The sequence below is a fragment of the Falco rusticolus genome, chromosome 7 (genome assembly GCF_015220075.1).
Source record: "Falco rusticolus isolate bFalRus1 chromosome 7, bFalRus1.pri, whole genome shotgun sequence".
NCBI classification, from domain to species: domain Eukaryota; kingdom Metazoa; phylum Chordata; class Aves; order Falconiformes; family Falconidae; genus Falco; species Falco rusticolus.
In genome coordinates, this window is record NC_051193.1 from 48,802,168 (window position 1) to 48,814,048 (window position 11,881).

The following is an 11,881-nucleotide window of genomic DNA, read 5'->3' on the forward strand; positions in this document are numbered from 1 at the left end:
AAACATTAACACACTTTACTGAAGTATCAGTTTCTTTAGTATGTTACAGAAAAGCTTATGAACATATATAATGTACATAAAAGGCAGACTTTGTAAAATAAAAAGGTCTTCTTTATAAAAAATTAAAAAGTCAAAGTAAAGTGCATGAAACAGTTTTTCCTCCACTTTAACTATTGCGTCAGTCTTAGCGCACGGCAATGTTTGTAAAACCTGGGGAGATCCTCTTGTGTCACCCATTAGTCAGTTACTTTACTGGTCAGACGAAACGATGACAGTGATGATGACAAACAAACGCTTAGGAATCAAAAGTTTAACTCGATGCATCCGCAACAAAGACTAAGATCTAACGCAATATGGGCTTCCTATACCCTTCTCATTGACAAGATTTAAGAAACAGCAGAAAGGTTCACTCTCGTTAGAGAAAATCGGTAACAAACCAGCTTCATAAATAGGGCAGTTTTGCTAGTTAGGGGCTCCCCTACGGTGCACTCAGTTCTTAGTCTGTGAATATCAATAGCCATATTTCAAGATGCCGTTGTAAAAGGAAGAATATGTAAAAAAATGTTTCCGCCTGCCTCCTTTGGAAGGAAAAGGTAGTCGGCCCCAATCCAGACAAAGACGACAGCTTTCCAAGGGTCCTCTTAGGAGGGCGACTGCACCAGGAGAGTTAAGGAAAGTGCTCGAGCTGCCGAATCCTGTCGGATTTGTAAGCCCTGGGAGCGGAGCCCCGAGCGGAGCCGGGCTGTCGTTGTACCGATCGCGCTCCGCATCCGCAGGGGCGCTGACAGGCGCGCACTGACCGCCCCTCCGGGCAGCCCCGGCAGGCGGCCAGCGGCAGCACCCCGGCCCGAGCGGCGCCCCCGGCCGCGGCACCGAGCACCGGGGGGGCGGGCAGGGTCCGCCCCCGCCTCCGGTAGCCGCCGGGGCAGGTGAAGCCGCGCTGCCGCCGAGGGGAGACAAAGCCGGGCGGTGCGGGCGGCCGGCCCACGCCGCCAGCCTCCGCCCGCCCCGGGGCCGTCAGAGCACGGCGGCCTGTGCGCGGCAGTGGGCGATGTGGCGGTGCACGAAGTCGACGCGGGCCTGCAGCAGCTCGGCTTGCCGCTCCGAGAGGAAGCCGAGGCGCGCCCAGAGCGGCTCCCGCGCCCGGTAGCGGCGGCGCAGCTCGGCGGCAGCGCTGCGGCGGCGGTGCAGCTCGGCGACGCGCCGCGCCGTGCCCTCGCGGAAGACGCAGACCGAGCGGAGCAGCGGCTCATTGTAGGGGTCCCACATGGCGAGGAGGCGGTAGCCGTGCACCAGCCCCGCCTCGTTGTCCATGAAGACGAGCCCGCCGTCCGGGGCGCGGAGCAGGTTGCTGGTGGCGCGGCGCATCACCCGCGGGTCCCACTGCAGGCTGAAGAGGTTGCTGACCAGGCGGTCGAAGTTGGCCGTCAGGTAGTCGAAAAGGATCAGGTCGCTCCACTGCACCAGCTCCACCAGCTGTGACGGCGGCAGGCCGCCCAGCTCCCCCGCCGACAGCGGCTGCAGCCGCCGGCCAGCGCCCGCCTCGGCGCCCCAGGGCGCGGGGGCCACCACGGCCGTGAGGTTGTCCACCCAGCGGGTCAGGCTGACCACGGCGCCCTCGGCCCAGTGCGAGCCGCGCAGCTCCTCCCGCACCGGCTCCCACTGCCGCCCGCGGGCCTCCACCAGAGCGAGGGCCATGGGCGGCAGCCGCTCCTGCATGCCCAGCACCCCGGCCAGGTGGTAGGAGAGCGCCTCGCCCTGGATCTGCTCCGGGTTGATGCCGTAGCGGACGCAGGCGCGGCTCCCGTCCGACAGCCGCGCCAGCCGGTTGGAGCTGCGCCCGCAGCCGCCCCGCTCCAGCGAGGCCACGCGGGCGGCGCGGGCGGCCGACAGCCACGCCGCCGCCTCCTCCGCCGCGAAGCCCGGCGGCACCTGCTCCTCCAGCTCACGGCTCCAGAAGATGCCCCGCTCCACCGGGGACCCGGCGGCAGCCGGCGGCGGCGAGCCGGCGGCAGCGAACCGCCCTTCGCTGCCCCGCTCCGCCCGGCCCTTCGCCGCCGGCACCGCCAGCAGCGTCCGGAAAGTTTTCTGCCCGCCGCCGCCGGGCTCGCCCCGCGGCGCCGGGGAGCGCCCCCAGCCCCAGCGCCCCGGGGGGGGGCCCGCGGGCGCGCGCGGCTCCGGCTCCCGCTCCCGCCGCGCCTCCTCCTCCCGCCGCAGCAGCACCGTCCAGAGCCCCGGCAGGGCTCCCAGCAGCAGCAGCAGCCCCAGCACGGGCAGGGGGCCCGGCGCGGCCCGCCTCGCCCGCTTCATCCTCCCGCCGCTTCACGCCGCTGCCGCGGGACGCGGCGGCGGTGCAGCCCCGCCGCTCGGCCGCTCGGCGCGGCGCTGGCGCATGGCGCCGGGCCGGACCGGACCAGCCTCCCGGGGAGCGGCAGCGGGCGAGCCCGGCGGCAGCCCCGCGCTGTGTGCGCCCCGCTCTGCCGGCGGCCGGCAGGCACGGGTACCCACACCACGTGGGGGAGCCAGGGGGGCGCGCCCGACCCGCCCCGTCTCCCGGTGTGGCCCTCCGCTTAAAGCGGTGATGCCCCGCGCGGCGCCGGGCCCGCTGGCGGTGGGGCGCTCCGTCCGGCAGGCTGCGGGGGGCGGCGCGGGGGCCGCGCGGCCGCCCGCGGGAAGCGTGCGCGCTGCGGTGGGGCGCCGGGCTCCGGCGCTTCCCCCTGCCCGCTGCGGGCAGCACAAAGGGGCCCGCACACCGAGGGAGAGGGAGGGGGAAAGGGAAAGGGAGGGGGAGGGGGAGGCGGCGGCGGCGCCCACGCCGGTGGGGGGCATCTCCTCCGCTCCCGCAGCCCGCCGGCGCCGGGGGCCGGGAGCCGGCAGGTGGCTGCGAGAAGGGACCGCCCGCGACGCGGACAGGCAGCGGGCGTGCGAGTGGGCGCGCTGGCGGGGCCACGGAGCTCACCGCCGGGGGAGCGTAACGCCCGGGACCAAACCGCGACCCCGCGGCCCGGTGCCGAGGCTCCCTGCCGGGCGGGACCACCGCCGACTGTAGGCACCGCCGCCGCCGCCGCCTCCTACTCTGGCCGCGGCGGGCACAGCCGTGCGGGGCCCCGCCGCCTCCTCACACACCGGTGCGCGCGGACCGGCTCTTCCCGGCATCGCAACCCCGGGAGAGGAAGCGCCGAGGCGGCGGAGCCGGCGGCAGGGCACGGTCCCGCCCCGCGGGGTTCTCTGCCCGGGGACGAGAGCCAGCCCTTCTCTTCGAGTCTTGCACTTCTGAAGGCGTTAGGGTGGACACTGGAAGACTGGAAGCGCAGCTGTTTCTCCGTGTCCCCTATTTCCAGTTTCCTGCCTTCCCCAGGCAAGGAAGCTCAGCTCTGCTCTTTCTGTTATTTCACTGGAGACCTCTCTTGGGAAGGATGTTTGTGAGCCGGGTCAGATTAAACACCTTTCCTTTCTTCCATCAGTGCCGTGGCTATCCTCCAAAACAGTTATTGGAGTTGGATCATCGAGGCAAAACCACCACAAACAGAATCTTAGAACACACACACAAAATATATATCCTTTTCTCACCTCCTCAACTCTTTCTGCTCTCTTGAGATAACCACAACTCCTAGTTTTCCAGCCACACTACAGTTTTCCAGGCTGGATGGAATGCAATTTATTTTCTTCTAATATAAGAAAAAAGGAAGTATCTTTTTTGCCCAGGATTTCGTTAAAAAACATTCAAATTCTGCTAATCCACCTTAACTTCCAAAAAAACAATGAAACAAACAAAAAAGGTAGAAGCTGAATTCCCTGCCTTTTGCCTCAAATTCCCTTCTAAGCCAGGAGTGCACAGCCTTCCTAGGCAGTACGGGCTGGAGGGCGGCAATGCCCCCGCCCCGCGGGCAGTGCGGGCAGCGCCCTTTCTCCTGCGGTCGCACGGCGGCGGGCGGCCCGGCTGCCCCCCAGCCCAGGCGGGACCGAGCGGCGCGGCCGCTTCCCCCGTTCCAGCGGGGCGCCGAGCGGTCGTGTCGCACCAGCGCCTCCCGCTGGCCACGGCGCCACGCTGCAGCCACCGGCAGCGGCAGCGGCAGGACCGGGCGGGCAGCCCGGCCTCGCCACGCACTCCCCCACCCCAGCAGGGCCCAGGCGGAGGAGACCGGCTTGTAGGAAGCCCTTCGAAGATGAAGGCCTCACCCCTGGCTGGAGGGGGCTCTCGGCAAGACATGGGAGTGCCAGGCGCAGAAGGGACAGCCAGCGCGTGTCAAAAACTGTGGCTGATGTCCTTTGCTGATGTTTTTTCTAACAATAAGACCTCCCATCTAAGTGCAGCTGCTGTAACTGGGAGCATTAGTGCTGTTGGGTCCCTCACACACAGAGACTTGCTGAAATAACGAGAAATAGTCACCATCCTGGCTTCCCTCAAATGCAATAGAATTGTTCCTCTCATTACCTGTTAATCCAGGTCTCATGCTATTCCGACCCTGAAGTGTTATTGCCAGATGATGCTTTACACTTTCACCTTCTGAAGCCACACGAGTTGCACGGTGAACAGCAGGTGTGTGATTTGGAGCTGGTGATTGCTGCAACTCACAGTGGCCAGACCATTACACTAAGCAGGAGGCTTTTATCCAAGGGTAGGCTGAATATTTTAACCAAAGAAACAGCACAGAATTGCCTCTGTTCTCTGCCACTTTCCAGCTTGAAATAGCTTCAAGAAAAACCCATGGCTTGTTGGAAAAGGACTGAAAGCAGACGATTTTATTCCACACATAGGTTGGACATGCATTTTGATTTAAGTGAATTATTTGCATTTCTTTCAGGATGAATTATGCTTATAGTGAGCATCCAGCTGCCAGTGCCTGCACTGGGCAATCCCCCTGGAGAAGTACCATTGCCACGGATAAGGACCCCACATTTCCTGTTAAGGTGAATATAAACTCCAAGATGCGCATGACATGTATTTCAATTACAGCTTGCCTCTTGTAAGTTAAGCAGTTAACCAACAGGCTATACTGTAACTACACACAAATCAATAGCTGGGAAGACAGCATCTCTCCCAAATACTCAGCCTCCTAACTACACTGTTTGAAAGGAGAACTAGCCAGAGTTTTGCTGAGCTGTCCCACTGGCTAATAGTCCTGCTTACAAGCTGGGATATTTTTAAAACCAGACAATTGGCAGAGGGTTATCCATCAGCCAAATTGATGTACTGTTCAATTTACATCAAGTTAAGCATTCCTGAAACTGTGATCAGTGATAGATTTGAGTCAATCAGATGTCTTGTTAATTCTTTGCAGACATTGCAATGAGCAGCTTGGAGATAAAGGAGAACACTCTCCAGGCTTCTCAGCCCTACACCAGGAAAGAGACAGCTGGCCCCTGTCCACACCCAGAATCCTAGCAAGTAAAAAAGGTAACAAAATAATTTCTGGATTCCCTACACTGCTTCATGTATGAACTTGATTTTAGCTGCCTGGCAAAGATAGGCTCATAGAATACCTAGCTGCTAGTGTTTTGCGCTGATTTTAGCCTAGTGAAGATTTTGTTCTCCTCATTCCCCTCCTGACCCCCCATACCTAGCTTCCTGGTGATGTGGGGTAGCTGTCATTGCAGGCAGCAGTTATTCCTCCCATCAAAGGCAGAAGAAAGGGGGACTGAACAGAGACTTCAAGATTTCTCCCCTGCAGTGAAGTTTTTTCATACTCAAGTCAAAGGCCAGACTCTAATGGGCTGTGGTAGGAATAGGATCACGGGGAAGCAGATGGGGGCTTTATTTTTCTGGACACAGCTTGCCTATGCTGGACTTGAGGGGCTCTGCCTCTGCTAACAATCCCTGCTGGGCAAGGAAGGCTGGCAGAGCAGTTGCAGAGTCTCCATCGCACCGGAGTCCCAAACTATCAACAGCTCCAACTCACCCAGCGATCCATCCGTACTCTCTGCAGCCAGAGGCAGGCTCCTGCCATTGCCCGGTGCTGCAGCTGGCAGAGGGGATGCATCTGCAGCCCACTGCAGGGGGCACAGCTTGAGACCGCAGCCCCCATCATGCACAGGCACCCTCTGGCTCAGGCGCGTAGTACTGAGCTGGCTTGTAGTAGTATTGCGCATCTCCACCTGATACTCTCCCACAGCTCAAGGCTTCAGTACAACCCCTCCATCCCTGCCTCTCAGAGGCATTGCCATGGAAGTTATTTCCCAGCACAGACTTTTTTAGACTACCAAGATTAGCCTGCCCAAATTCTTCCCAGGCTCATGGAAATGTCTCTCCCTTCACTGAGTACTGGCAGACACTTAATGACCGTCGTCTGTTTTGGTGTATACCCAGTGCCGGATCTAACTCACCTCAGCGCTAAGTTACTGAGGCTGGTGGCTGTCACAGTAACCTCAGCAGGGCTGTGAGTGAGCTCCTTCCCTGGAGACTGCAGTGGGTGAGCCTGAGCTATTGATTCGTGGTGATCTCTCTCAGCAGCAAAACATGAAGTCCTGTATTTACTCTGATTCGTGGTTGAGGATTCTGTGTGGGGTGGGAATAGGGGCTTTTTACTGCAGTCCAGCATAATTTCTCTGGATTTCATCCTCCTAAGACTTTTTATACAGCTTGTTCCCACCTTGAGCACTCCTCCAGCTCTCTGCACTCTTTCTTCTTTATCCATCAGTTACCAAACACCCCTGTTTCTATCCAGCATTTCCTCAGCTGTCCCTGAGCAGCTTGTTTGCACTCGTATTTAGTAGCTTTGGCTCCTGGCAGTGAGCTGCTGCCAATGAGTTCCCAAACTAGTGATGGCCATTTTTAAAGAGACCGCTTGACACTGCTGTCAGGAATGCAGCACTGTGCATGGTGCAATGTGCCTGTACCTATGGAGTGGGTGTCTGCCCTGGGGATGTGAAAGCTGTTGCGAACAGGCTGTACCAAAATGATGCCCCTGCTTCCTCAGTGCTGCATGTTCCTGGCCCTCCACATTTCCTCTCTTTGTGTTTTGAGGCACTGGATCCGCGAAAATGTGGGTCTCAGGAGGGCAGTATCAGCTCTCCACATCACAGTAACCTATACTGGCTGATTTACAGTACTTCTTTTCTGCTGGTGACAGGTTCCTCCTGATGCAGTCTCCCCAGTGCTGGTTTATTTGGCAGCGAGAGCACCTTATGCTGCCCTTTTGCATTGCCTGAACCTGTGTCCTCCTGGGGAAAGGGTAGCTTCTGCACGGAGCCACTTGTCCATGTGGCCTGTGTGTTTCAATTCTTCCCTTTGCAAGAAAGTTAGGCTAGCTGGCTAGGGGAGAAGAGTTGTGCCTGCAAAGCCATCTAGTACAGATGCAGGGTTACCATCAAAACAATGCTACTGCCAATACAGCTTGTTTCTCTTGGGGAAGGGTGGGAATTTTGGACTAAACTATACTGGCAAAAAATTAGTGTGCAAAAATATGTGCTTAGTGTCACTATAAGTTATTTCCACGCTAGCAGTGTTTTGCAAATATATCAGCAACGCAGCCCATGACTAGCAACACAGCCTGACTAGAGCTCTGTCAAAGTGGATTTGTATTTTTCAACCTAAAAAAATGCATCCCACATGATGAGATATTCCACAACCGAAGGGCAGGATTTATAGCTGGTTGTGATGGGGGAAGGGCTGATGAAGTTAAGGTGCTCTGCATTTCATAGCAGGGAGGTGAACATTAGAGACCTTGTCCTGCAGGTGTGTTGGCAATTTCTAGAAGTTTTTACAAACTTGTCTCAGCCTGGAATAGAGAAATCTGGAAGATTTTCTGTTTCTTTGATTCCATAGTTGAATTTGCAGAAAAGCTCCCAGACAGATGGGACTCTACCAGGTTTTTGTTTTGTAATCTGAAGCACCGTGTAGAACAAGAAGCTAGGCAATTTCGGTACACAGAACATATCCTATCTTCCCTGCACTCTGGGACTCTGTTTTTAAGTATCGGTGACTGCCTGCTTTTAATATCAAAGCAATAAATGAGTAAGTGCTTGAGCTCTTGTGCCTGGCTCTTGAAAGTGTTCATAAGACTTGTCAGGTGCCTGATGATGCTCAGTCAGCCAGGGGATCGGTTCTCGTCACTATTAATGGTTAACTGCAAAGATGGAAAGAAAATTGTGCTATGCTCAGACTGGTTTTCTCAGGGTCTCCAACAAGCAGGCTCTGCAGAATGGTCATGGAATAAATATATTGAAATGATAGATCAGCAGCATCCATTATACAAATACAACCCAGCCTCTCCAAACAGCTGATGATTCAGCTGGGAGGATTTTCCGTATAAGCAACATCAGGCATGCTGGCCTTGCTTTTCATGGCTTAGGGTGAGATCCTACGCTGATCTGAACTGGCAAAGCTGCACGGTGGTGAGTGGCTCACTGAAACTTACAGCATCCACATTTGTAGAGTTGTGGCAGGCCAGTGCTCCCTGCTCACCCTGAAATACAGTCCATTCTGGAGGGAAGCACAGTAGCTATTTGTGTCCATTACAAAAAATGCATATTTTTTTTAGGTCAGGAAGTAAAGAAGTTCAAGAAACCTCTTCAAGTGAAACTGCTGAGGTGATTTAGGGAGACAAAAGGTAATCACCACATGAGAGGATAAATAATGCATTGGGTACTAGCCTTTGCTTTCAAGTAGGGTTTCCTGAAGGGTCAGCTCCCATGGCCTGCAATATTCATGTCATATATATTGATAACTTTCCTCCTGGCTGCCAAAACACTGTCAGTGAGGAATATTGTTTAATACAGTTCAGAGTAACTCCAGGCACCTGCCCTGGTATAGCATAACAGAAGAGAGAGGGGAAACTCAAACTCGGTGTCTTTCCAGAAAAGAGAACATCAAATCACCTTTATAACAGCCCATAGACCTTCTTTCCTTCTGATCCATCCTGCAAACCTATTAAATTGTACTTGAAGTATGTATGATTTAGAAAGGTACTGCCTTTAGGTAGAGACTCTCCATCACCTTTTGGTAAGCTGGGACAGGGGTTAAATACCCTTCACTATTAAAAATATCCTCACTTTAATGTGTTCTCCAGGCACTTAGAGAGCCCTGTGATGGGCCCGGTTAAAAACTGAGATGGACCAGACTTGACTAGAAAAATGAGGCCAGGCTAAAGGCAGAGTTACTATTGTTACAGGAAGGAAAAAAATGGTCATAAAATTTAGCTTCTATTGCAAAAATACACCCAGGACACATCTTAAACTTTTCAGCAAGTCCTAAAAAAGTGCAGCTCTTGCACTGCCAGTGAAACTGTTCTAATTAGTCTTAAGGTAAAAACCCCAGCTGCACCAGTGAAAAGCCAGCTGTTCAGTTCTCTCTAAGCGAAGCAGAGAAAAGGACCAGCTTAAATAGTAAACCCAGTTTCCAGGCCCCTAGTACCTTCTCTGTCGTGTTGCCTGGAGAGGCAGCTGGATTCTTTCCAAGGACAGAGGAGCCCCTCTGGCTGCCAAGAGTGCTGGACGGGGAAGACACAGAAGAAGCAAACATATAAATTCCCTGGACCTTTGGTTTTCTTCCCCCAGCCTCTCCATTCCTTGAAGGTGTCCTCCGCTCCTGCATGAATCTGTGAGGCGAGGTGGTGAGAAATAGGGAGCAGTGCCCCAGTCCCTCTCCTTTGGCCCATGGGTCCTGCCAGAGGAGGTCCTCTCTGCACTGTGCCTGCACGGTACAGGGTTTATCAGCTCTGCCCGTCTCTTACCCACACCAGGCATTCCAGGGAGCCTGTAGCTTGCACATAGGGGCATCCCTGGCCCGACAGTCAGTCACTTAGGGCTGTACAATAGCATGCAATCCAGCAGTGCATATACATCAGCACCCCATGGGCTCCAGCCACATATGTGGAGCAAGTGTACTGCTGAGGACAGGTATGGTCTTACCTCAGGTGACAGTACTGTCTTTTGCATCAGGCCACAGTAAGGCTCTTGCCTTTCTTGTGGGGAGTCTTCCTTCTCCACATTCTCTAGGGACTGGTTTCGTCCAATTTTAAGTAACTCAAATGATGAGATTTGTGCCCCTTCCTAGTTCTATCCAGCCGGCATCTCTGCTGGGAGCACTGACTGTGGCTGCAATTCGCATTGTAACACTTTTTCTACACATTCCAGCTGTTGAGATCAAGTTATTGACTGACACTCTCACTCTTCACTGAAGAAAATAAATAGGGTCTACCTTGATGTATGTAAGGACAGCCAAAGTGTCTGAAGGTGAGCCAGCTGAGCCTGGATGTGATCTAGCTGCATTAGCTAGGCTCCCTGTCTGAGCTCAGAAGCCCGGGTTGAGGCTATTAGCACAGGAATACTGCCACACTTGCATGACTAGCCCAAATTAGGACTCAAGTGGACTTAGCAGTTCATGTCTCTGTAACTGCAGTGAACCCTACACCATGGTCTGTTCTGCAGTGGAGGTGTTCCCTGTCAGGAACCCTTTGCTGACAGGCTGAGAAGCAGGAAACAAAAGACACCCCCCCCAACACCTGAGTCATGAAAATGTCCCAGTTTTGAAGGTCCCTGCCCATGATTTTTTTGTGATTAGTGTTGGTGACATTGAGAAGTTTCCTTTCTGCACCCTCTACATCTTAATGTGACCCATTTAAGTTTCTAAGCCTTATTAAACACAGCATTAACATTCAATAAATGTCTCATTGATTACATATTTACTTATCTGGTATTTAACTAGCATTCTCTTAAGGAATGAATAAAGAGTCAGAAGCAGCCATAGTTACCGCATGTGATTTAAAAGGAACTGGGAAAGCACCCTTCAGAGGTTAAGGACTGCAATCAGGAACTGAATCTGCCCAATAGCTAAGCACCATAAACATTTTTCTGTTCAATTGGTTTTATTAAAAATACCATAATGCTTTTGTTAAATCAAAATGTATTTTGACCCTAAATGAAATCCAAACACTTTATCTATAAACAGGAAATCATTTCAGTTACTGCATAGTTTAACTGGCCTCAAGCAATACTTGGTTCCTCAGCCTGCAAAGCCTGTGGCTGGCCACTAAACAGCGCAGCGGTGAGGAGCAACGCTGGTTAGTGGCTGGAACCTTAGGCTGTAAAACTACAAAACAAAGATATGATTTACAGTTCTACTGTAGCTGGGCTGTACATTCTAACATGTATTCTGGTAGAATACGCCTCCTCCACCTCACTGGGGAAAGAGGTGCTGCTCCTCTTCCTCCAAAAGCCTGAGACAGGTTTAGGGCTCCTGGCAGCCGATTTTAAGAGCAGTGTATGAGGTTCCATGTTGTGCGTTTACCATGTGCTGCACAAAGTGTGTCTTTTATCAGGAATGATGAAATACAAAAGCATAAGAGTGAGTCTGTCCCTCAGTCTGTCTTGCATCCAATAGTTTGGCATGACAGGTAAAGTAGGTGCTAGTTTCTGCCGCTGGCTCTACTGCATTTCCACTGTGCAACATTGGGTGAGCCACTTAGCCTGCCTGTGCCTTAGTTTCTCCACTTGCAGAATGGGATGCTGTAAGCTATGTTATTTGAGGATGTCTAAAGAGGTCTTTGAGTCCTCCTTGAGAGCTGGGAGGAGCTGGTGGACACCCAAGAAAGTCAATGCATTAGAGGAATTTTATTACTTTTGTTGTTGCTATACGCTGTCATTTCATGTAACTCCTGATTTGTGTAGGACTGTGCCCTTCTCATTGATCTCAAACTAATGATTGGAAAAAAGCAAAAAGTTTTGGTCAATAAATGAGCTTCCTCATTTTCCAGATCAGCTACAGTTCATGCAGTCTTCATCCCTGCTCAGCTCCCTGTTATCGCATTTGTACTTCCCCAATATGTGGGTGGAAAGGAAGAACAGCACAGACATTAGAGAGAAGAGCTCTTTTTCCTCTGGGAAACCAACGAACATTTTTGCTTTAATTTAGCCCAGTTTCCTTGCAAATGACTTTCTGCCT

General features: G+C 53.6%; 1 protein-coding gene across 1 annotated transcript; it reads right to left on the minus strand.

Moving 5' to 3' along the window:
* Positions 1-2,477, minus strand: FJX1 (four-jointed box kinase 1). Its single transcript, XM_037396136.1, has one exon. The coding sequence runs from the start codon at positions 2,308-2,310 to the stop codon at positions 1,018-1,020; it is 1,293 nt and encodes a 430-aa protein (XP_037252033.1). The 5' UTR covers positions 2,311-2,477; the 3' UTR covers positions 1-1,017.
* Between the last annotated feature and the right edge of the window lie 9,404 nt (positions 2,478-11,881).

Bases quoted from the DNA above. Each gene is read 5' to 3' on its own strand.
- FJX1 (XM_037396136.1), bottom strand. From the start codon at position 2,310: ATGAAGCGGGCGAGGCGGGCCGCGCCGGGCCCCCTGCCCGTGCTGGGG.